This window comes from Hemitrygon akajei, chromosome 27 (assembly GCF_048418815.1).
Source record: "Hemitrygon akajei chromosome 27, sHemAka1.3, whole genome shotgun sequence".
Classification (NCBI taxonomy): Eukaryota; Metazoa; Chordata; class Chondrichthyes; order Myliobatiformes; family Dasyatidae; genus Hemitrygon; species Hemitrygon akajei.
This window is the reverse complement of record NC_133150.1, coordinates 14,757,439-14,784,043: the sequence shown is the minus strand read 5'-3', so window position 1 is coordinate 14,784,043 and position 26,605 is coordinate 14,757,439. Positions and strand designations below refer to the sequence as shown.

General features: G+C 38.8%; 1 protein-coding gene across 1 annotated transcript; it reads right to left on the bottom strand.

Moving 5' to 3' along the window:
• Positions 1 to 25,448, bottom strand: LOC140717135 (cysteine and glycine-rich protein 1-like). Its single transcript, XM_073030391.1, has 6 exons — positions 25,337 to 25,448; positions 12,633 to 12,745; positions 6,019 to 6,187; positions 3,657 to 3,786; positions 2,826 to 2,919; positions 1 to 1,208 (listed from the first exon to the last, which is right to left on the bottom strand). Exons 2-6 carry the CDS (start codon positions 12,742 to 12,744, stop codon positions 1,132 to 1,134), a joined length of 582 nt encoding a protein of 193 aa, XP_072886492.1. The 5' UTR covers position 12,745; positions 25,337 to 25,448; the 3' UTR covers positions 1 to 1,131.
• Between the last annotated feature and the right edge of the window lie 1,157 nt (positions 25,449 to 26,605).

Sequence of the window (26,605 nt, the reverse complement as noted above, 5' to 3'; positions counted from 1 at the left end):
TTCTGCAGGAGAACCAGGTGGCCTTTATTGAAATGCAAGACACTGCTTTCATGTAACATGGAAAAGAAAGTTTAGAAAGTGGTCCAAAAACCCAACAGGTAATCAAATTAGCAAAACAAGTTGTACTTAAAAAAAAACATGATATATAGTCCTCGCTTTTTTTGTATATACTACAGAAAGCAAGCTAATACCAAGCCAACATTTGGGAATCATCATGTGTTGCATTGCTCCAACCCAAAAATCTACCATTTATTTATCAGAGCAACATTTATACCAAATTAATGGTAGGATGAATCACAGATTTAACTCCATGCATCGATACCTCTTTTTTTAAAAAGAAAGCAGATTTCCTCAAAAGTAGAGCTGATAAACTTGTTAGGCATGTTTGCAGTCCAAGCTTAGGTTATTGAAAATCAGAAGTGTTTCTCTTATTTACTTGCCACTACAACTTTAAAGTCACCCGAAATGTGAAAAAAGTCAACAGTGGACTAAATTGGAGTAAACTTCAGGTGCTCGATGGTCACCAATTTTATCATGTGAAACTTTGAAGATTTAGCGAAACAAACAGCCAGATCAAACACCTGAATTAACTGTAGCTAATAAACCAGATTAGAGACATCACATCTGAATCGAACTGACACCTGGCTAAGCAATTCTAGCAACTAAGAACTTAAAAAAAAAATGGATAGCTCATCTACACTGCAGCGCAAATATGCAATTCTACAGATGCATGCATACAAGGGAAAAAGAACACAGAGGTGAATAAATATTGTAGTGTTGAGAAATGCAGCTGCCAAGTTCATGCTAACACGAAGTGTGTAATTAGTCATAAGCAGATTCAAAGCACTAAAATTAGATTTTGGACGGGAGTCATTATTGATTCTGGTTTTCACGTTAGTATATTTAATCTGAAAGCACTTACTTTGGAAACAACACAATAACATGGTACATGTAGTAACCTGTGCCAAGCAACGCAAAAAAAAGTGAGAAACATTCCTGTTGTTTATATATACACAATGCTGTAATTTGTATTACTACTGCTACTGCTACAGCAATATCCAGAATTCAGCAAATACTGTAGGCAGGGCCTCCTCGTGTTCACATAGCTTCCAGGTTCAGCACAAGGCCCTTTTACTGGGTGTTGACAAGTGCACCAGCTCCTTGACCATAGCCAAATCCCTTAGGTCCAAAATTCTTACCGTAACAGCCTAGAAGAACATAAAAAAAAAATTCAGCTTTGGTGAGTGGGAATTTGTAACGTACATGAAAACAATTCTACACCAATACAAAAAGATTGAAATTAAGTGATTCTAGAAGCAAGAAAGAATTAATCGAATACATTTACTTAAAAGGGGAACAGGCTCATGAAATAATGTTTCCCGTATTTTTAAGAATGTGACCACTTATTGAGAGCTCTCCTCCTACAGATTCTTCCCTGCCCTGCATGGTCGCCATAGAAAGCATCCTATCTGGATGCATCAGAGCTTGGCATGGCAACAGCTCTGCACAACAAGAAACTGTGGAGTTATGGACGCAGTTCAGCACAACTCAGAAACCAGCCTCCCCTCCATGGACTATCTATACTTCTTGCTGCATCAGAAAAATCAGCCAGTATAATCGAAGACCCTACGCACCCAGGACGTTCTCCTCTCCCTTCCCCCTTCCTTCAGGCAGAAGATACTGAAGCCCAAATGCAGGAGCCACCAGGATCAAGGACAATTTCCATTCCACTGCCTTGACACCACTGAACGGTTCCCTCATACAATAACATTAACTGGCTCTCAATCAATCTACCTTCTGATCCTGCACCAGTCTTTCTCTGTAGCTGCTGCACTTTCCTTCTGCATTCACTCAGCATTTGACCTCGTTCTACGTCAACGTACCGACTTGATCAGTGTGAACAGTATGCAAGACAACCTTCTTACTGTATCTCAGTACCGGCATCATTAGATGAACCAACTCCAATGATTTCTCCCTGTTTTGCCAATCTTACCAAAGGGAAAGCAGTGGTCCGGGACCAACAAGCCAATTAAGCCCAGGTATCTTTCCCCTCAAGGCTTTATCATCTCATCAGGTCACTTGTTAGCTGTTGACTTTTCCCCCAAAGTGCTGTCAGCTACTTGACAATCCTCCATGCTATTAGAATTAGTTTGTACGAACTCTCTATTCCAGCACATACTAAGTGGACTTGCTGTGAAAGTATGTTTCACAGTTTTTGAAAGTATACTTCAAAAACTGACTAAAGAAATCACACTGGAAAATACAGCATCTGTGTTGTGCTCCTCTGCTTTCCATGGAGTTTGTGATGTGCTGCCTTCTACTGCAGCTCTTCTGGGAAATACAGTTTTGACAGTCCTTCAGTTTTCAGGATTAACTGGCAGAATAGACAAGTGAAAACCAGCACAGATGTACTTGGACTGTCAGAAAACTTCAGAAGAAGTCACAGAAAAGATGTAAAAAATTCACGCACAGTATACTGGAAGGAATGTATAGAATACCGGCAGACAGCACAAACAAATTTTAGTATGACAACAATAAACTAATGGGGTACCACAGGGTTTAGTGATTGGGCCTCACATTCACAGCCTTCTGCAATGATTTGAACAAGAGACAAAATACAGAATTTCAGTTAGTTGATGGTAACAGTTCATGCAGACGTTTTTAAAATTATTTAGGCAGACCAAATGGGTGGATGAAAATTTCCACCATCATACAAATACATTTAGGGTTAAAAGTGACAAACAGTTAATTGCTATTGTCTGCATTTCTGAAATGTAAGATCACAGCACGTCATGTGAAAGACAGCAATTAAAAACAAAGCAAACCTTTGCAATAGATCTCCCCATCCTTATCAGCCAATGTTGTGGACTCCAGGCCTTTCCCACAACTAACACAGCGGAAGCAAGCCTTATGCCAGGACTAAAATAGAGAAAGACAAGGTGTAACAGTAGTTGAAAAAAATTACAATAAAATGTAGGTACAGCATGTATGCTAGTATTATGGAATCAGTACATATCTTTCCATTGACAATGAAAATGCTATCTGGGAAAAGGGGGGGAAATCAGAATTAACACTGTCTCATATCATAAACCTTATTGACCACAAATCTGAGATTTGCTCAATATTATACATCAGATTTATTCAATACTTTTGGATAAATGTTCCTGACCGCTTAAAGAGTAAGCTCATATCAGGCAGTATCTGTGGAAGCAAAGAGTCAACTTTTCCCTGCTAGAATCCTTCTTCTGAACTCAACCCAAAACACTGTCTACTTCATTCCATGGATGCAGCGTGACCTACAGCTACGAGCATCTGCAGTCTCTTGTTTCCTCCAGATTAGTTTCAGCTGGAAGGAAAACCTATAATTACCTCCCTCATTTTTTAAAGAGATGGAATTGTATCAGAGCCAAATGACATGTTCAGACACAAATCCGCTCTAGTTAGGCAGTTTTTGCTGTATACTTCAAAATAGATTACTATTATTTAGCGATGTTCTGCGTTAAACTGCCCTTTGAATTTTTAAGCTGATACTCATATCAAATAGTTAAAATTAAAGTAGTTTTATTTTTGTCAATTTGCACTTTTTGATTAAACAAATTTATTTTCAACAAGTATGGCTAGTTTAAAAATTTAAAGTGTGCAGAAAATTTAATTACCTGGCCAGCTCCAATAACTTTCTCCGCAGCGTAAACTGATTGTCCACACCGATGGCACTTTTCTGAACTGCCAAATTTCTGGGCAAACTTTGATTCATTGACATTGGTCGTTGGGCAATGAGCCTGGGGTCTGAAAACAGAACAGGCGTCAACAACAAGCATTAACTGAAGCCAATCTGCCAATAATTTGTCTTCCCATTTACCAAACACCTATCCAGATAAGCATCAAAGTTTCATACCCTGACTCTTGGGGAATTGTGACCTAGTTTTCCCATTTATAACTTAATTAATCCAGATAAACTTTAATATATGCTCAGTGGCCACTTTATCAAGTACACTTGCTCCTTATGCAAATATTTAATCAGCCAATCATTTGGCAGCAACACAATGCATAACAGCATTGCATACAGACATAGTCAAGAGGTTCAGCTGTTGTTCAGACCAAACAGCACAATACGAAGAGATGTGACTTTGACCATGGTACGATTGTCGGCGCCAGGTGGGGCTGTTTGAGTAGTTCAGAAACTGCTGATCCCTTGGGATTTTTGCATAGTCTCCAGAGTTTAGAGAATGAAATACAAAATTAAACATGCAGCAAGCAGTTCTGTGGGCTGAGAAGACTCAGTACTGAGAATGCCCAGTACAGTTCAAGCTGACAGTAACAATAACCACACATAGAACAGTGGAGTACAGAAGAGAGCACCTCTGAACACATTGAACCTTGAAGTGGATGGGTTACAGTAGCAGAACCTAATAAAGTGGCCACTGAGTGTATGTCTGTAGTACCCAATGCATGAAATGGGAAGCAAATGGAAGATTCTTTCTGCAGCAAATAATTAAATGCCCAATTTAACAAGGTGAGAAGGATCACTCCTCTAGAACTGCACAAGGTAAAGAAGCTTCTTCTCTACAGTCATTTGATTGTGATATAATGATGTTAACTCATTAATACTCATGAAACTATTCCATCTCTTATTACACTATAGTGTTAAGAAAGCTTCCTTTCCACAAGCTGAGCATTCAGCAAGGTATCCAGTGTCAGGAGCTGAGACACCATACCCTACCCACCCATTCATTCATCTTTACACCATGACTGGCTGCCATATGCAGATCAAACACTTCAACTTCAATGGAGTCACAGACTTCTGGAAAAGAAAAGCTTTCTTCCTCTCCTCCATTTGAAAAACTTAAAAGGTTTTCAATTTTCAAATATTTTTGATCACTTTTAAATTTCCCCAATTAACAGAGATATATGCAAGAGCAGTGTATGAAAGTGGCAAGCTATCAAGATTCAGTCAGGGTCAGTTGGAAGCCAAATCCCAGGATCAGGCACAAGTTATAGAGACTGCTCAAAGCCACCAAAGTGATGAATTGGAGCGGTTTCCTACAAAAATTAAATAAAAATACAACCTAACTGAATGGATTGAGCACAATCTAGGCCAATGCAGAATGCGAGGTCACATGGGAACTTTAAATGACAGCATTTAAAAGCCACTGAACTTGTCCTGTCCATCCAAATAGGAACAGGGATTGTTTGTGCAACCCCATGAACTTGTCTTTACACTCAATACAATAATAGCTGATTCTAATCTAAAATGCATTTCAGCATTCAGTCAACCAGCTTCCTTAATGCTTGGGATTCCAAAGCTTCACCATTTCAGCCTTGAATTTACCACATCCCTCTGCGTAAAGAATTACCGCATACATGCTTTGAGTTTACCCCTTATTTTTCCACACCCCAGCAAGCAATGGATTAATTCTCCTTTCAGTCAATCTTCCCATCCCAGGAATTTATTCTGTAGATCAACTGGGCATCCATTCGATTTATCAGTTCAGCACAAAGATTTAACAGCTCTGTATAGAACACAAGTCGGCAAGGAGATTTGAAGTGGAAAGCTGAAGGAAAGACTGGATTAGGGAAAAGTAAATATAGGTGTGCAGTTGGGTGTGCATGTGCAGATGATTCATGTAACATAAGTAGAGCAAGCAGGCAAGTCTTAATGGGAATGTAAAGTGAGAAAGTCAAGCTGAGGTTGTGGAATTCTTTGAACCAGCGTGAATTGTACATGGACTTTGTTCTCTATACCAGAGGGAGGATACACTTTAGGTTCAGCATCAATTTACAAGACCAACACCATTTTAGAAATACTGGAGTTCTAGGATGAAATTTTAACAAACAAGAATATCTTCTACAATGAAGGCACAATGGAAAAAATTTTAAGCAGTCTATTGTGGTAAGGAGCAGGTTACCTAGAAAAACTGGAGTAAGACAGATGTAATTCTTCCAAATACTTGTTCAGGTTGAAAACACTGAAGCATGTAGTGTATTACTAAGCAACTCAAAATCACTGAACAAACTTACTGCGCGGGTTTTATTCCAACCCTTGATCCGGTATCCGTGCTCAGAACACCGGCACCCTGGCCGTAGCCATAACCTTTAGGTCCATACTTTTTCCCATAACACGATTTGCAGTAGATTTCGTTTCCATGCACAGCAAGTGTAGTGCTGTCTAGGTTCTTTTTACAGGCCACTGGGAAACAAATAAGAGATTGTCAGATGGAATCTTTCAGCACTTCCTGCAATATAACCCAAAAGCAAGTAAGGGCAAAGAACTGCTTGCACATCCAGCACTTCTGATATGCCACTACTTTAATTAGAAAGGTGTCCGGATTTAATTATACATTATCCCCTCCTCCCACACAATACCAATTTACAGTTGAAATGATCACTTAAATATTCCAAGCTGCCACCCATTCTCTCCCCTCTTAAAGTGGTTATTCACTCACTTCAGAAAGGGCAAGATGAGGGAACACAAACCAATTCTCAGAGGGATCAGAAGTGGAGAGAGTGAGCAATTTCAGGTTCCTGGCTGTCAATATCACTGAGGAACTAACCTGGTCACAATATATTGATGCAGCTATAAAGACGGCAAGACAGCAGCTATACTTCATTAGAGTTTGTCAACTAAAACACTCAAAAACTTGTACAAATATACCATAGAGTAGTCTGACTGGCTGTATCACCAGCTAGTATTTGGGGGGTGGGGGGGGGGGGGTAGTGCTTCTGTACAAGATCAAGATTAGTTGCAGAAACTTGTAAGATTAGCCAACCAGCTTTGTCATGGGTACTAGCTTCCATAGTACCCAAGACATCTTCAAGGTGTGGTCCCTTAGGAAGTTGGCATCCATCATTAAGGACCCAATCCCCCCCCCCCCCCACCACCACCCAGAACATCAGGGCATGCCCTCTTCTCATTGCTACCATCAAGGTGGTGGTACAGGAGCCCGAATGCTCACACTCAGCGATTCATGAACTGTTTCTTCCTCTGTGTCATCCGATTTCTAAATGGACGTTGAACCCATGAACACTACTCCACTGCTTTTTTTAAAATTTGTTTTTGTTGCACTACTCATTTTAAATCAATTATTTAACAGACATGTATATACACTTAGTGTAATTCGGTTTTTCTTTAATTTATCCATCAAGCATTTCATTGTACTGCTGCCGTACAGCGATCAAATTTCACAACATGTGCCAATGATATTCAACCCAATTCTGATTTTATATTTGTATGAATGGAGTATTTCCATTACTATGGAAACCAACTTATGGGGTATATGGCTTTATATTAATACTATGTAACGTATCCCAGTAACAAATGCGAAATTCGAAAGGTTACACTTGAGTGCATTTCAATCTTGGGTTGGCAGTGCAAGTGCAGGATATTTATGGGATTGAGTATCCAGAAGAGAATATTTTAAATTTCTATGTTGCAGCTTTATCACATTAAAAAATTCTAAATTACAGCTGCAGTATAAACAATTTTAGTTATGAATGGTAATTTAAGGGCCCCAAAGGCTTTATCATAAAAAAATTTCCAGAGATTTGTCTTTAGAATTTTGTGACAAGTTGCAAATAGATGACAGAATTTTTTTGTAAACATGAACCACGACGAGTTCAAGTCCATGAAACATGTCGAGGTCAAGGATCCATGGAGTACACTCCAAAACAGATCTGGCAGAGGGCTAGAATTTTGGCACCAACTATACATCGTATCAGCATCGTGCAAACCCTTCCTTCCAGCTCTTTCACCAGTGTAGAATCTGATATGTTCAGCTATAACCCCCTGCTAGTGATAAACATCTTTGTTATAAGCACAAGGCATCTTCCTTTTTAGGTGAAAAGTGCAAAATATTTTTACGCTGGTAATACTAAAGACTAAAAAGTCCTAGACAATCAGGAGACATGAAACCACAGATGCAGGAAACTTTAGCAACTCGAGAGTCAGGCAATATACCCACAAAGGGAAATGTATATTCAATATCTCGCAAGACTGTCCATTTCCCTTCATTGATGCTGTCTGACTTGCTGAGCTGCAGTTCAAGCTTATTCCTCTTCTGACAACATTAACACCTGCATTTTTTTGTATGAACTTTTGTTTAGACCTTACTACTTTTTTGCTTTAACTGTATACTGCAGTTGCCAAAATAATAGAAACTTCAGGAAGTTCCAAGTTTTGTATTGTTAGAGACAATCCCTTGTTAAACCGGTATTCAGATACTCTCCATTCCTAAAACTATGTTCTCGTACTTGAAATAGTTTATTTAACATTAATAATTAGTCAACATTCACTATTTCATTCAGCTGCTAAAATAGCAACTATGGCAGAAATAATAAATCACCAGTTTTAAGAAATTCACTTCCATTGATGTGAATTATGCTTGAGAATTCCATACTTGCAAATCATTAAACACTTTTCTACAGATAATGTAGTTTGGTTTTCTCCACAAATTATATAACATTTTATCTCAAAATAAATCAAAAGATCTAATGTCACAAGTTTCCATACAATTAAGCTTTCCATTCCTCTTCATGAGGCAATTTCAATTGAGATAATTAAAAAAATATTTCAGGGAAAATTAATTAATAGGTGATATCTGTTACATCACATAATAACATGTCCAATCACTTAGCTGGTTAAAGGATAGGATGAACAAATATTTGGATATAGATTAGTTGAGCTGGACTGCCTTCCAAATTCACTGCTTTTAATAAGCTGCTTATGTGAAAAATCTAAAATATTTAACCCAGGCAGTCTTTGTTCCCTGAAACATTCCAATGTCTTGGCCTACCTTTCAACCCATACAAGGCAGTCAGGCAGACTACGTTTTTACCAATTATGGTTAGTCTTAGGCATTTTATGTTGGCATGCTTTACATGAAGACTAAAACTGAAAAAAAAAATAATCACCAATTGGAAGACTTCCCAGCAACTGGATATCCAGGAAAGAAAAATATATTTAATTGCTAGGTGTCCTAATATTTAATCTGCTAGGTTTGTTTCAACAGAATCTGACCTTAGAAACAGACATTTTTTATAAAAAAATTCTTACAGCAGTCAACTCTCTAGGCTTCAAATGCACCCAATTCTATACTAGGCCAACTGTGATCTGGAAATAGGATCTAAATACATTTGTATCAGTGAGGACAACACCCATTCTCACCAAGGAGATGTACAAATAAAAAGTTTGGATAAATAGCCACAACCACACAGGATCACAAGTACAATTTGAATTCCAAATATTTCAATCAAATCACCACAATATTATGGTGCTCAAAAATACAATCCTTCCCAGCTGTTTAGGATTGGTTTGGGTGCCAAAAGCAAGTATATGGGAACAAATTTTGCCAAATCAATTTAAATACAGGATATTTGTAATTAACAGCCAATGCCAGACTAGTTAATGTGGCAAGCATTTTATTGCACCCCAGAGGACTGAGATTAGTACAACAAAACTCTTAATCCACAATCCTGCATTTAGAAATTCCAGTGGTTCAGCATTTTGTCCTAGGCTCACTTCAAACTCACAAAGCTTACTGGAAAAATCATACTAGTATGTTTTGTCTAAAAGTGAATCGAGTTGCAGAATTAATAGAACATCCAGTAGTCTGGAAAGTCTCCTAGACCAGCGCCAGAGTCCCATCTACTAAACTGCATCTACTAAAGATTAATATCACAACATTGGAAATTCATAATTGACCAATTAGTAAACACTGATAGGCCAGAAGATGAGATTCAAAGATGTTTTCAAAAGCAATTTCTTCTAATAAAATATCAAGTAATTAGCAGTCAGTTATTAGATTAAATAAGAATCACTTGTCTGGTCTATCAATGGAAACTGAACTGTGGGAAATGTGCAATGGTCCCACCCACCTCATGGATTTGGATGGGATACTCAAAACAAATCAAAACTGTTGATTAAAAAAAAAATGTAAAGCAAAAAGAAAATCAATAATATGATTTTAAAAGACCTGACTTAACAGACTGGGCTTTGACTTGTAAATATAGCATGATGCAATGTATGCATTCAGTTTTTAGCAATCCCAGACAAATAAAAAAAAACCATCGGACCCGGAGGCTCAAAAGTTATTAATTGTTTGTAAGCAATAAAACTGTGTACAAGCACTTTCAACTGTTGTACTTGTTCCAAGTTTTAAAAGTATTTCCTCCCCCTCTCCCAACCCAAATCAGCTTACTATTCCTTCCCCTCTTCACAACTTTAATGGAGTCCCTACACAAGGTACAGTTAGGCTACATCCACACTAGACCGGATAATTTTGAAAACGTCGGTTTCGCGTAAAAACGATAGGCGTCCACACTATGCGTTTTTGAAAATACCTCTATCCACACTGAAATGGAGATTTCTGCGGATCTCCTCCTCCTGCGCAGGACACATCTACCGAAAACAAGCAATATGTTTGGTGTTGAATCTCGCCATAAAAGTGCGCGTTTGTGTAGTTACTGACTAGAAAAACTTAAACAATGGACAGCTGTTGGCTCTCGCGCAGAACTTACTCAAACTAAAAAACAAATACTGGAGCGTACAGTGGCAACCGACGGAGTTCACGGACAGATTGACCCGGCTGACGACGAACATTGAAAAACTGTCCAACTCTGTTGCATTAATAAAGCACCTTGTTAAATGTATAAAACATGTCTGCATCAGTGTTATATTTCCATACAATGTTACACTAGGCTGCTATACATCTATTGTCAGAGAAGTACTTGCATGAATAGGTAAACCACCTTCATACGAGCAAGGACAGAAAACAGGGCAAAGTGAGTACAGTATACTTATTTATTCAGTAAGTTATGGGTCAAAGTATTTGGTGAGTACATTTCTAACTCTTCTGGCTTCAGTCTCATTGCCGTCTATTCTGAAATTGTTAGGTTAGAAAACAATGAAATAGCGTGCTGCCGTCTGATAGCGTTTTCAAAAGTCTCCGGTTACCCCGTCCACACTGATCTGCCTGAGCAGCGTTTTCAAAAATATCCAATTTGGAAAGCATTTTTGAAAAGCTCCAGTTTCAGGAGACGAAAACGCCATTTTAGTGTGGACGGAGGGTAAAAACGAAGAGAAAAAGCTTCAGTTATGGATTTATCCGGCGTAGTGTGGATGTAGCCTCAATTGATGCAAATTAGTGTCTGATAAAGAGCTGTCATAAGAAATTGTATAGCTTACCAAGGGCTTATTGAAGAAAGGGGAAAGGGAATTAAAATCTCCACTATTTCAACATCTCTATGTGTACAAAAACTGAATATTTAATTAGTAAAATCTAACCATTCAATATTCCAGTTACAAGTTTACCTTGCATACAGAGAGAATGGAGGTAAAGGAACATTTAAGGATCTGTGACATTCACAGACTAACGATCCAAGTTTTGCATGAATATTTAAAGTGTTCATCAGGATTTACTTCGTGACATTATTTTGCAATACAGACAACCAGTTCCTTCCCAACACTGGGACAAATACAGGAAATGAATACATATTCCTCAGCTAGTTGGTTTCAATGATGTAATGTAAACAGGAGCAGCTCATAACATCAGTAGACTAGAATGCTTTGGCAAATAACATTTTGGCATCTCACTGTAAGTAAACTGAATTCTGCCAAATAGAGGAGACAGTGGGTTGAAACAATGGTTTCTTCAAGTTACTCAAATTGAAAATGAGATTTGGACTCAAGGTCAAATGGTAACGACTACCTGTTACTCCGATATTAATTTTCTGTTACGCCAATTATAGTTTGACTTGTCAAAGGTATGGCATTTTCTTCACATTACTGACAAAGCAGATTAAAGATGACTAAAAGTGTATTCACATGGGACAGAATTCTTCACAGGTTAATTCAAATGATCAACGTTCTCCTACTTAGGACAGAGTAGAAATTTTGCACATAACCCAAGAAGTAAAATTAATATCTCCAAACAGAAGATAACACTAACTTCCAAAAAAATTCTGGCTTTGAGGGAGAGGCACTACAGAGAAGCACTTCCATTTCTTCCAGCTGAAGTCGTTTTGGATATTACTAATCAATAGGATAGTGGCTTTTAAGAAAGCAGCAGAAAAATATTGACATGCAAAAGCTGCTTAATGCATTAAACTACTAATTAAAATGTAATTAGAATCTTGCAGAATTCTCTATTACCTGCAAATAGTCAAAAGAACTTGGAAATGATAAATCACTGGGATTCTTTACAAAAGTGGACAATTTTACAAATACAAACTGAATAGCACATGCATTTAAGGTGAAAAGTGGTGACATTTAACAGGTGTATAGGACAAGTTTTCTTAGGAAACAGTGCTATGTGCTTAATATGGGCCGTTGGGATATTGGTGGCAACGTATACAATTGTGGCATCTGAGAGCCTTTGAGACATGAATATGCAGAGAACAGAGGGATACAGATCATGTGCAGGCAGAAGAGACTTCGTTTAATCTGGCATCATGTTCCATATAAACACTGTGGGCCAACGGGCCTACTGCTGTCCTATACTGATCTATGTTTTATGAGTAGTTTAATTACTACCCCCAATTTTAATTCTGTAGGAAAATAGAAAATCTTTGTTTTGCAAGGTTAACTGTTATCACTTAACTAGGCGTACAGATAAAGTGAAATTTCGCTAACTACTTACTACAGCGGAAGCACGACTTGTGGAAGAACTTCCCATCACATTGCACTTCCTCGGCAAAGTATACAGTTTTCTGGCAAACGCCACACTTGTTTCCACCACCAAAGTTCGGCATTCTACAAAAAAAAACAGACACTGCTTCAAAATAATGCAAATATGGGAAAACTGAAATAAAACAGTTCTTGCAATTGTCAATTGTTCAAACAGCATCTATGGAGAGTGAAACATTCAATGATCCAGAGCACGTCTTCCTGAATATTTTGGTTATTTATGAGAAGAACTGAAATTTGGAAGTTATTTTCTTGTTGCACAATTATTCCTTGGAAAATAACTGCTTCACTACCTCTTTTAATAAATCCATTTTGAAAAAGCCCACCATGATTCAGTAATGCATCATTCAGCAATGCATAAACAACATTGGCTGGCATAGAGGTAAATGATCTATGACATAATGCATGCAAATACATTACTGTTGAGGAAAGAGAATGATAAGCTGACGATATCTTTTTGCAGAACAAAAGTATGTTGATTTTGGGCACACATGAAAATCAGATTTGGCTATGATACAGTCATTCAGAAGCAGAAAATTCTAGCTGGCTCAGAACTCAATGCAAGGAGTATATTGTGTAATGCCCCATTTGTTAAAATCCCTTTCCCAACCAGCTTCCAGCGCAAAAATGCTGTAACGCAAATTACTGTGGGTGCGGCTACCGGTTGGCTGTGTTCATTCAGGCATACGAGAATACCAAACAGATTCTCGGTTCACTCCATTAACTACCACCAGATAGGGAACGAGAAAAAGCAACAATCATGAAAGAAAATGGGTAAATTGACATCCAAGCAAATATTAAGAATAGAGATCAAGGTTAAAAACAAGTAACTTTAACTCAAAAGAACTGTCACCTACAAGAATGAGCATTTCCTTTCTGGTCTGGCCAAGTTAAGCAGATTTTTTTAAAAAATAGTCCTATGCTTTGGTATTAGCCCCACATGCACAGCATTAACAATTAGATTGCAAAGTCAATTTCTTCAAACAGAAAAACTGGTTACTATTTGCATATGTTAATGACAGAGCATTGTAAACAATTTAAAAATCCATTCTATTTAACCACTGATGGACATCCCCAGCTCAATTTGTTGGATGATTTACATTAACAATGAGCACATTCCCAGTTTTGCTACCAATGTCTGGCTTTTTGGTCAAGTTCAAGCATGAGATGCAGGAGGGTTTGCTGGGATTTCTTAGCAATGATGCTTTGTCTGGTATCAAAACTATAGTTCGTGTTGGTGAATGGATGCTTAAAAATTTAAGTTCATTTCACAACATAAATTAACCATTTTATACAGTGTCCTTAAGTTAGGGATGGTCCCAATTAGTTTGTTTTCCAGACAATTGCATATTTAATTTCATAGCTTATTACAGTTAGAAGATATTGGGATTATCAAAGCAAAGATTTTGCATCCAAAGTTTTTAAAAAATGGACACCTGTGCGATAGGGACTTAAATTGTTATCTACCTTGTTATTCCACTAAATATCAGCAGGGATAAAACTGAAGTCAACTATAACTGACCTGCAAATCGCTAATGTGAAGAATTATGCAAGGTAGATAGTACAAGTCATGATGAAACCAACATGAACAATATTTCCCCCCAGAATAGTTAGTGATTTTACTGATGTGCCAAGCTTCAACATATATATATATTTTTTTAAAAAATCAAGATTTTAACTCTACTTGTGATGAATTCTGTGCTTTTCAGAACTGGTTAATCTATTTTGTAGAACAATGACTTGTTGTTCTGTCTTGTCCACATTGCATGTCAACAAGGCAGAGCGATTTGTGCCTCAGGCAAAGTATTTTCATGCCTTTAACACAAATACTTTTGATCTAAAAGGACAAGTCTTAGAGGAAAGTATTCAGGTTCTCAAGTGCAACTCCAGGCAAGCCAACTTTAACCATTACAGATGATCCTCTGGATCTTAAATGACAATTTTGGAATCAGCCCTCCTGTCAATCCCAATTTCATGATATTTTTATTTATCATATTTTCATTCCCTACCCCCTAAACTTGTTAGCTCTCACACGCTCTTCAACTTACCTCTGCTTCTAGTTTAGAAATCAATTATTAAACTACCAAACAGCAAGCCTTCAGGATGAAAGAAGAAACCCACACAGCCACATGAAAAACATGGAAGCTCCATACACGCAGGTCTGGTAGTCAGGATTGAACCCAGGTCACTGGTGTTGAGATCACAGATACCAGCATCACCACTGCGCAGCAGTTCTCATCTAGGATGTCTAATTTTGTCAGAACTGGACAATGACAATTAATGGGTTTCTAAATTAGAAACAGAACAAAGCAGAATGCACAGAAACCATCGACACATTGTAAAGCATTTTCAGAACATGGAAATGCTCTAACCTAATGGAAATTCAAATACGTGCTGTCATGCACAGGTTATATGAGGGATGTGGCAGAGATTCAACTTCCAGTTTTATAGAATACCCAAAACGCAAACAGGTTGGATTAGGGTCAAAACAGCTACTACGAAACCCTGGCCAACTATGCACCAATGAATTCAAGCACTGATACAACCAGATGAGATGGAAAAATTAATGATGAGCTGACCGGTATTGCTCTCACAACAACTGACCGGTGTTGGCTTAAAATTTTTCATTCTGAATTTCTCATGAAAACAAATGACTAAATTGCAATCAATCATCCCACATAAAATATCGCACTAACCAATAGTCCAAAAGGAAACCAGGCTTTGATGTTGTGCCGATGGCAATGGCACGAGTGCTTTTAGCTGCTGTTCTTTGTTAGAGCATCAGCTTGCGTTGTCAAGCACCAGGAGCATGATCTCAGCTTCAACAATCATTGCCAATTGAGCTTTGATCTATTTGAAGAGTTATTTTCACAAGACTTAGAATATCATCTATGTATCTCTATTGTGCAATTTTCTTGCGAGGCTGAACAAGCACAGAGCTCCCTTGATTAAAGAAATCTTAATGACACAGAAGTTGCAAAGCTTGTATCCACATTTCCTTGTGTCAACAATTGCAAGAAATTGTACAGAAGTCCCAAAGTTCAAACAAATTTATCTTCAGCATGCCAGAACAGATCCTATGCATGTTATATTTGAAAATCTGTTTTCTGTGCACAAACTATGCCACAGGCCCAAAGCTTCACTCATGCACAAGATCCAAAACAAGACATTCCTGATAACAGACCACGGGCAATGCATTCTGAATATACAAGTCTCGTACATCCACTGGTTCCTTTTTCCTACAGGGCATATTAATTCAATGAACTCCAATAAGTTGGTCAAACAATTTCACATTTCATGAAGAGGATGTGTCCAGCAGTCTGTGCAAAACAAAATGCATTTGACACAAAGAGATTTTTAAAGGTTTTCTTTATTTAGAGATACAGCATAAAATAGGCCCTTCCAGCCCAACAAACTGCACCACCCAGTAACTCACTTACTTAACCCCAGCCTCATCACAGGACAATGTACAATGTCCAATTAACCTCCTAACTGGTACATCTTTGAAAGATGGGAGGAAACCCACATGTTCCAAGGAGGAACGCACAAACTCCTTGTGGATGGCATTGAAATGGAACTCCGACGCCCAGCACTGTAATAGCATTCTGCTAACTGCTATGCTACTTTGATTAATTTATGGAACTATGCTGTCCAACTCCAAAATATTAAACTGATTCAAAGGAAGACCCACAAGTTTGAAATGCGAGTCAAACTTTGTGTTTTACCTTAAGCAAGTTGTGCACATCACATGGTAGCGTAATGACATATGCAGTTAATGCATTTTTATATACAATTAAGCAACAAATGCTTAATCAAACATATTTTACAAAATTACTGAACTATTAAATGCACAACATGCTACAGATAGAACACCTAACAGTGATTGAATGCCAGATAAAATTAACCCCTTTTACCTGTAAATTATGTGTTGTGATAAAAAATGCTACATGATCTACTTTATTCTTAACAGATGTGCAAATTTCACTTCAGGCCTAGCGTGATCTCAAGTCAAGTCATTTCGACCATAACTGCTGGTACAGTACATAGTTAAAAATGAGACAACGTTCTTCAGGACCATGGTGTTACGTGATACAGTACAAAAACTAGACTGAATTACATTTAAAAAAAACGGAGAAAGCTACACTAGACTGCAGACCTACACTGGACTGCGTAAAGTGCACAAAAACAGTGCAGGCATTACAATAAATAATAAACAGGACAGTAGGGCAAGGTGTCAGTCCAGGCTCTGGGTATTGAGGAGTCTGATAGCTTGGGGGAAGAAACTCTGGTCGTGAGAGCCCGAATGCTTTAGAGCCTTTTTCCAGAGCCTCCCTTCCAGTCTCATACCAACAGGCTCACAGTACAATGTGCAGGCTCATAGAACCTCCTGTACTAAGGGAGGACAGTTAATCTAACCAGCTACAAGCTGGAGTTTGTGCCAAGATAGAGACAGAAAAAAAATCCCTTTGGAATTTTGTAAATTTCCTCTGCCTCTTCAACAACATCTACTGCATAAGCCCCAAGACCCTCAGTACATCGAAGGTTAATAGGAAAGGAACAAAAATGACACAGACAAAGAAACTACAAAGACAGAATGGACCCAGAAACTGGTGAGCACTTTTTAAGATTCTGTTTGGCAACAGTATGTAAGCAAGTTGAAAGCTGCTGACATCGGGAGCCGATAGTGTGTACACAAAAGCAATTTTAGTATATCTAATACTGAATTTCAAAAGTGCTTTATGATCCACAATCCAGAAGTGTTGTACTTGCTGTTGGCTCTAATACCCCCAAAGCAACAAGTTTTATGGACCAACATTCTTCTTTAAACTCCCCATTAGCTCCAATCCATGACCTGAAGCTTTGGCCAATTTAATCCATGGCATTGAATACTAAAATGCAGTTCAGCCTGGGCTTCTAAACCCAGCAAATAAAACTCCAAATCTGAGAGAATTGGAATAGGGACAACAGGATAGCTTTTGTGCAATAAACAAACTGCTGGAGGATCTCAGTGGGTCAAACAGCATCTGTGACAGGAAAGGAATTGGTAATTTGAAAGGTCAAAACATTGCTCCAGGATATTTGCATTATCTAGAAATAAAAGTCAAGCATTTAGTGTTCGAGGACCCCACCATCACCATCCAATATGATAAATGATCAAATAAAGTCATCAAGTACCTTGGAAAATGCTACAGGTTCAAAATGGAAAACTATGTTAAAGTTAATTAATTTGTTTTTTAAAAATTCAGGAAATACTAAACTGTTAGAGTATACCACTATTCAAGAACCTGCACAAATGAAACAATGGCTCTTTTCCCTTGACTTATTGGCACACAAAGTTTTGTATTGTTACCAGGCAAAATTACCAGATTTCCCCACAATGCACTGACTGTAGGCTCAAAAGGACAGTATCTCCTCATTGAGGGTGTGTAGTTAATAATTTATAGTTTGATGCTATTTAGTGTAAAGCCAGTCAAGAGACATTAAAAATGACAATACATGCTGCTCCTTTATACAAGATTTGATTCTTTGCCAGCTGCCTCACCTATGAGCAGACAAGGATTTACCACAGGAATCTCAGTCTTAAAAGTAAAAGCAGAAAGTGATCTGAAGATTTATGAAAAATCTTTCACTCAGTTCAAAATAGAAAGGTGTCAAAAAAGAGAACATTACTTCAATAATTAGGATAGATTTTAGATTTCCTCTGTATTCTTGTTCTTTGCACTTTGTTTCAAAGTGGAACAATGTTGTCTGACTACTAGTTATACAGTACCACATTCTAGGCAAATTGCGTCTAGACATGTTAATACTGATCCTTCATCCCCGCACACTCCCATTTTATCATCTCTGTAAACAAGTACTTTTACCTGCCTTTAGAATAGTCAGGAAAAAAAAAATTAACCCACCAAAATATTTCCCTTCATCTACTCTGTTGATATACTTAGGATAGGTATAGGTGGGGAGAAGTTGTTTCAAATTCACCCAAAAATTACAGAACTCATAAATAACAAAATCACCCAAAAGATAAATTCTTACAAGCACTCATTTATCAAATTGGTGGACTGAGCATCGATGCATATGAAAGCTAAGCAACATTGGTTTCATTTCCCAATGTGGTGTAATATTGAAATAAACAGATTTAAGTGTCATTTCTGTTCTCATGTGAGCTAAGTGACTTTAGCAGGTGATGCTGTAAGCAACACTTCCCAGATATTGCAGCTATTAACACAAGTGGGAGTGTCATCTCAATCAGAAATCAGGATTTTCTGATTTTCAGCAACCGTGATCTATCACACAGACGCAAGAGTATAAATTCAACAGCGCCCTCAAAGGACCAAGAGTGATTTTGTACAAATGGTTCATAAATTTTCAGAGACATCTTAGTGTGCTCTCACTTTTGGAAAATTTTTTGGGGGATTCACGACATCCTGCAGATGATTACCAGTTTTAAAAAATTGAGGTACAGTGCAGTATGTATATTAGCATCAAACTATAAAGGAATGGAGGGTTATGGGCTGAGTGCGGGTCGGTGGGACTAGGTGAGAGTAAACAATCGGCACAGACTAGAAGGGCCGAGATGGCCTGTTTCCGTGCTGTAATGGTTATATGGTTAATAGGTCCTTTGAACCTCATCGATCTGCAAACCTCCATTTAATCCTTGCCTAATCACAGGTCAATTTACAATGACCAATTAACCTACCAACCAGTAGGTCTTTGCATTGTGGGAAGACATCGCAGCAGCTGGAGGAAACTCATGTGGTCACGGAGAGAACGTGCAAACTCCTTACAGGCAATGGCGGTAGTTGAACCCGGGTTGCCTGTACTGTAAAACATTGTGCTAACCACTATGTTACCATTCTGCCCTGAAAAGGAGAATGAACACAAATGACATGTGCCTTTTGATTTTGTGTTCTATATTTGCTTGTTTTTTGTTGCTATTTGCATGATTTTTTTTTTTTAAAAACACATGGGTGAGTTTGATATTTTTCTTTGAAAGGGTTGGTTCCATGGTTCTTCTTTGCTTCATGATTGTCTGTGGGGGAGAGGAATTTCAGGGTTGTATACTACATGTATACCTTGAAGGTAAATGTACTTTAAAAATCACAGGAGAAATTGCAAGAACCAACAAGAGTCTATCTTCAGTAAGGAAGAAATCCAACATTTTGCACACTACAGATATTTCTACCAGGGGTTAATCTTTTAATTTTAAAAATTGCATCAAATCCAACTAATGTAAAAAATGTACACTTTATAATGCATCATTTTAAAGCATCAAGTGAGACAGTGTAGGTGCTGTTAGATAGCAACCACATCTGTTGATCTTTAACCAACATTTAACTAATGCACTAAATAAGAAACCAGATGAGTCAGCCTCATAAGGAAGTAGTCAGGGTCTGCATTAAAAAGATAACTCGACATAAAAGGACTTGCTCATCCACAAGCTTACTTCTAAATAATGATGTCATGTTAATAGAATGAAATGACTTGTACTGGGAATTACATCACAAATTCTTTGAATAAAAGTAGTTTTAAAGACATATTAGTCATTTTAATTCACAGGTCACCACATTTGTTTGTGGTAGTCAGATACTTGGTGTCTTTTGGAAATTGGGCATCTTCATGCACACTAAAAACACTTCATCCCACTCAATTACACAATCATACAAACGCCTTCCAACTGCATTTCTTTCTAACCCCAAAAATGTTTTTGATAATGAAGCAATTTAGTGGTACAATAAACACCATTCCAAAGTTTTGAGAGCCCGTGGGACAAAATCCTGGGTTCTGGCGATGTACATTTAGAATTTTATATTTTGTCAGAATGATAGATGCTCTGTTCTTGCACGCCAGCCTAAACAACATGTCACCATCAAGGACGAAGAAAAAATAAATTAAAATCCATGCCCACAAATCATCAGTTCATCACTACATGTGCCCCCATTTCAAAAACGAGAAAAAAATGACGCCTATTCTAAAAAGTCAACATAAATCAAAACCACTTGATTCATGTAAGCAGCTCCAGAAGCTTGGAAAACATGTGCATTCTTTTTGCGATTGACTTAGCCAAAACAAAATACATTAAACAAGAACAGAATTCTATTTGTGAGCTGGGATTTTCCACACCCACACTTTCTAGCCCACCATTATGGGCCACACTTTATTTTATCGGGGAAATATGGAAAGGAAGAGAACAGCAGCAGCCGGGGCAACAGGTGGCAAATGGCAGCAGGGCAAAGCTTATGATTTATCCACAGTAAAAAAAAAATACAGAGGTAAATGAGCATCACTTATCTCAAAAGATAATAGCATGTTCATTATACTCCAGTCTTGAAATTTCAGATACGATAGGAATGCACCTCTTCCCCAAAATATTACTGCGTTGGATCCATAGAGATAGTGGAACGAACAGCCAGCTGAGTGAAGCAACAGAGAGGCTTGGCCAAGATTGCAAGGAGAAATTCCACTCACTCTCACCATTGAAATGTCTCTGATCTCAGCACATTCATCAAGTGAGGTACAGTGTCCTGCCACAGCACAGTAGGTTCAGTACCAGAAATCAGGTCAGGGCTGCTGTCAGAAAGGCTGATCCATGGGGAGCAACTGACGTTTCGGGCTGAGACCCTTCATCAGGACTAAGGACTGTTAGTCCTGAAGAACCGTCTCAGCCCGAAACGTCGACTGTACTTCTCCCTATAGATGCTGCCTGGCCTGCTGCGTTCCACCAGCATTTTGTGTGTGTTGCCTGAATTTCCAGCATCTTCAGATTTCCTCATGTAATGATAAATCAGGCTGTGTGGGTCCCAGAGGAGGAGTAGAATAATTCAAATCTACCTTAATGGAAGATTTCAACCCTATTCTAGAAAACAGATAGGCTATTAGTGAAAAATGGTGAGGATGAAAACACTGGTACACGTAGGGACCAGTGTCCTTCTGAATGCCAATCACTGCAAGATGACATCCAGGTTCAGTCAGCATATATTGCTGAGAATTTGAGCAGAAGAATGAAGACAAATTAATTCCAATTAGAAAGGAGTACTGCCACAATTGCAAATGGTACATCTGAGTTAGGACTGGTCTCCCTATTCAAGGAAGAACATGCTGTGAAAGATCACCAGACTGATGTCCGGAATAACACTTTGCCCTAGCAGGAGAGATTAGTGGGGATTGGGTTACAACATGGTATGGTCACTCCTTTACACCTCGCCCTTTGAAGCGTCCAGCAAGATTGAAATTGACGAGGACAAGAGAAGAAGGCGAGCGGGTGTTCAACATCTTCTGCCTAATCATCATCTCGCTACTGCCGGAGGAAGGGGCAGGAGACTTGGGCCCCATACTGCAAGGCTCAATCACAGATAGCGGCTGTGGGATTCTGTTTTTGGGGAAGGACTCTGCGGCCTGATGTCTAACGTCCTCCGTGCTAACTGCTGTCTGGGTCTTTATTTGGGGAGTGCTCTGCGATTCATGTTCCATGTGTTTCTGGTTACGCAATTTGATCAAGGCACTTTGGCACGGAACCATCTCTGTGACTGTGGCCTGCAGTCAACAACACAGCACCAAAATGAACTGACCCACTGCCTGTCACACATGGACCATTTTGTGGACTCTGTGGTTTAATGTTTAATATGCCGTGTGTTACTTGCTTGATTTTTGCACAATTTGTTCCTTTTTTGCACATTGGGTTTTCCTTAAACAGATTCGATGGTTTGTGGCTGCCTGCAGGAGGACACGTCAGAGTAGTATTCTGCATACATACTTTGATAATAAATGTACTTTGAAAATTTGCTATCTTAACTGGCAAGAGGTCCTAGTTGCACCATAGGTTTCAGTTAGTAAATAATGAAAAGGCCATTACCCTATACAGACTGGACTCTGGGTAGGAAGCTCCATTTTTAAAATGGAGATATTTAAATCATGAATCATCATGATTGTAAACAAACAAATCCAGTTCAGGGTAATTACTGCTAGCTAAGGGCAAACAATTCATGACTTTGGACATCTCCCTTGCATCACTTTTTAACTTCCTCTGGATAATAGTGGTGTGGCTAGAAAAGCTATCGCCTTGCAGTTTCAGCAGTCTGGTTCAGTCCTGACCACCTGTACAATCCACATAGTTGGTAAGTTCAGTAATTGCATGGGTTTCCGGCAGATGTTCCAGTTTCCTTACACACCCAAAAGACAGAGGTTGGTAGGTTAACCGACCTCTATAAATTGTGTCTAGTGTAAGATTGAGTGCTACAGTATTTGAGAAGACCAATAGTAGAATTTCCAGGGTGGACTTGGCTAATAAAAGTAGGCATATTTAAAGGTGATTGGATGAAAGTATTGGGGGTGGGGGTCAAAGGCAAGTATTAGGTGGTAGTAGAGGCAGCTAAATTAAGGGCATTTAAGAATGTCAGATGGGAACATCAATGATAGAAAAGTGGAGGGTTATGCAAGAGAAGAGTTAGATTGATCTTAGAGTAGGGCAAAGAGTTGGCATAACACTGTGGGCCAAAGGGCCTGTACTGTGCTGTAATGTTCTATAATACGTGTAAACTGGCTATTATTCAGAGAGCCACAGGGCCTGTGTTAGTGCTGTACAAGTTCATAACCGAAAAGGAAAACAATCTACTATACTGGTCTCTCCAAAATGTTCATCATTCCTTTTCCCTGACATTCTGGCAAACCACACTCCACATTCTACAGCATTTCATTTTTTCTCCTAAACTGGTGCACCCACAATTGTACAACCCTTTAATTGTGTTCCATCCAGCTATATAAAAAGGCTTGCAACACATTCTTGCCTTTTTTTAAAAAAACATATTACATGCCTTTGGCCTAGGATGCCATTTTGTCATGTTCTCACAAGGTCTGGTCCACGACTGTTCCCCTGGCATAGGCAAGCTCTGGCACAATCCTTACACCAGAAATCATACACTTTCTGCTCCATAACAAAGTACAATTCATTAGAATCAAAAAGCTATGTCCGAATAAAATACCCAACAGAAGACATTGAAACCACCATCAATCACTACTCTCTACTTTTTCCTACTTAGTCCTAATTACATGGGCTTTGAATCATGCCAGTAGATAGTTTTGTGGAACATTTGCAAGTGCCTTCTGGAAATCCACATACATATCAATTATTCCACAGATAAATTCTGATCATTCACAATCCAATGGTCCAAAAAAAAATCCTGATTGTTCTGCCTCTGGCTCAGAAGGTCCTGTTTGCAGGCTCCCTTTCCAATTAGCAAGCCCTAACTTCACTTTCAACCCGCTTGCCCTCAATGGAAGAGTCTACAAAATCATATGACAGGCATTATTATAAAAGCAAATTAGAAGTTTATTGGGTCCTAGAAATGGTATCCAATGGTCCAGAGTAATTGCAAGTCTGGCACCAAATTCCTTAACAAATCAGTTGCATTTTTTCCAACCCTCCACTGAATCTGCTTTTGATGAAAGAACATCAGTAACTCCTGCACACAAGAGTTAAGTTTGTCTTGAATTATAATCACCGAAGTTCCTCACTATTATCGGATGACAAACTGTCTAGTCATTACTAATTTATCTCCCAATCTCTCTCCCTTTTTGGAATAGGATACACTGTAAAATAAGCAATTCTCCAGTCTTCTGGCACTTCTCCCAAATTCAGGGAGCATTGCAAGTTTGTAGCCAAAGCCTCTGCTCTCTCCAGCTTTAATTGTCTTTAAAACCACTGATGTAAACTAATCTAAACCAACTGACTTTTTCCCCCACACAAAATAAACAGCTGCCAGCAGTCTAAAAGTCTCTTTTTCATCTACTTCTATCCAATTTCTCCCTTTTTTTCCCCCAACATGGGAAAGATCCTCTCGTAAACAAAAGTGCACAGAACTCTTAGTACCCAAGTTAAGCTCTGCCTCCGCAAGATTACTTCGGTCCAAGAGCAGCTCCACCCTTTCACTACTTCACTTTTGCCCATCTCCAAAATATTTCAGTGTTCCCCACATTCTCTCCTCCCTACTCTCTAGGAGTGTCCTTTGTAATAGTTAGCCCATGTTGAGTTCTTTTGAAAGTCTCTAATCCCCCGGGAGCTCTCGCTTTCCATGTCTTTATAGTACTTGTTGAAAACGAAGTTGGATCCAGGCTTTTTTTTTCGTTCTTGGGCTAGTTACAAGTGATTATTAAAGCAAGGCGGTTTCTAAAGTTCTGAATATGCAATTCAATCAAGTTAACCCGGTCTATAATAGAAGGTTCATCATGTTGTCAGTGACAGTGGACCGAGACCGGTTTAAGCTCCGATTCATCGGAACAGCCCCTACCACCGCACATGGCTTTAGGGGTGTCAATGCAACACTACCGTTCAGCTTCCTGTCAACGTCTTATTATTCAAAAGTCGCATTACTCTTCCCCAGGGAAATACAACTTCGCAGAAAGTGATCATATTCGCCACATCCAAAGTTTTACCTAATATAGAAAGCAGACCAAAAGCTGACAGCTGCTCCCTACAGCAGCCAGACTACCAACCGATTTGTACGCGATTTTAGCTCAGAACTCATATCCCTCACACCTAAAAAAGTTTCTGAAACGTTCCCCCGAGACGCCGACAAAGAACATCGATCGCAAGCCAACCTCAAAGCACCTGCCATTTGCACCTGAATTAGTTCCGATGCATCTGCAATAAACAACAAAGTTTACCTGCTAGTCTCAGTGCGTCCCGAACCCTCCTCGTACAGCGGGAACGGCGCTGAATTTAAGGCGGAACCGCGGCCAAAGACTACGCCTTGCCCCTTTGCACACAGCACTAAGGATGACGTTATCAAACTGTCTGAACTTTTAATGCCAAAACATGTCTTGTTTTCTCGTCTCTTTTCAAACATACTGCAAATTGAACTTTTGCATTTAAGGTAACTTCTTTATTCGTATTTGTTAATTACAAGTATTTAAATTTACAATGAAAAATTGCCATTTTCCATTGTCTCTGAAGAACATAAGGTATTGTCTTGTTACCATTTATTAGGTGATTGCTTCTTGTTCAAGTTGTTATCCATGAGGAATAGTTTATGCACAAAATATACTTTTCCCCTTAGTTTACTGTTTCAAGACAGGGTAGATTAATTGGGCACTCTTCTACACATTCTTTCTGCACATCAGCCTTTTCCAGGCCAGCTACATAACCTTTAAAGTTCTTGCATTCATTCACCACTGCTCCAAGGTGGTCTTCTACCATTCCTCATCCACCCTTTGCACTAAGTGTCCTGCTATTCCCTGTCACACTAGTGCTGAGTTTAATTCCCCTGGATTCACCATTTTCTTTCAGTTCTCTTCCTTCTCCATCCTCAGCTCCAAAGAGAGGCACAAGATTCCTGAACTCCCAGTTCACCATGATAAAAATAAATTCTGCTTCTTGCCTCAAACCAAATTTCTCCCTAGGATCCCCTCCTTGTATATGAACATATACTCCTCAGCATCCTCTTTCCCCCCAACTCACACCCACCCTCATCTTCATCTCTAGCCCCACATGTTCAGTGCCCTGGTAGAAGATCATTGAGTTTAACTCTTTCATCATATTCAGTAACTGCTCCTTTTACCCATTTCCTTACTACAACTGATCTTTCAAATCCTCTTCTGAGCCTCAGTGCTAACTGAGATTCTTAAACACAAAGTACACTGCAGATGCTGTGGTCAAAGCAACACTCCTGACGAAGGGTCTCGGCCCGAAATGTTGACTGCTCATTTCCACAGATGCTGCCTGACCTGCTGAGTTCCTCCGGCGTGTTGTACGTGTAACCGATAGTCTTGCCTTCTGCAGATATCTTCAACACTATCAGATTGAATTTCCCTTTCTGCCCAACTGCTGCCTGTTATTTAGTATTCTTTTCCTTTCTAAAACTGTCCTTCTGGGTTTGTGAACATGATTTCAGCTGTGAAATCAGACAAATAGCTACGTCAGGATGCTGTTTATTG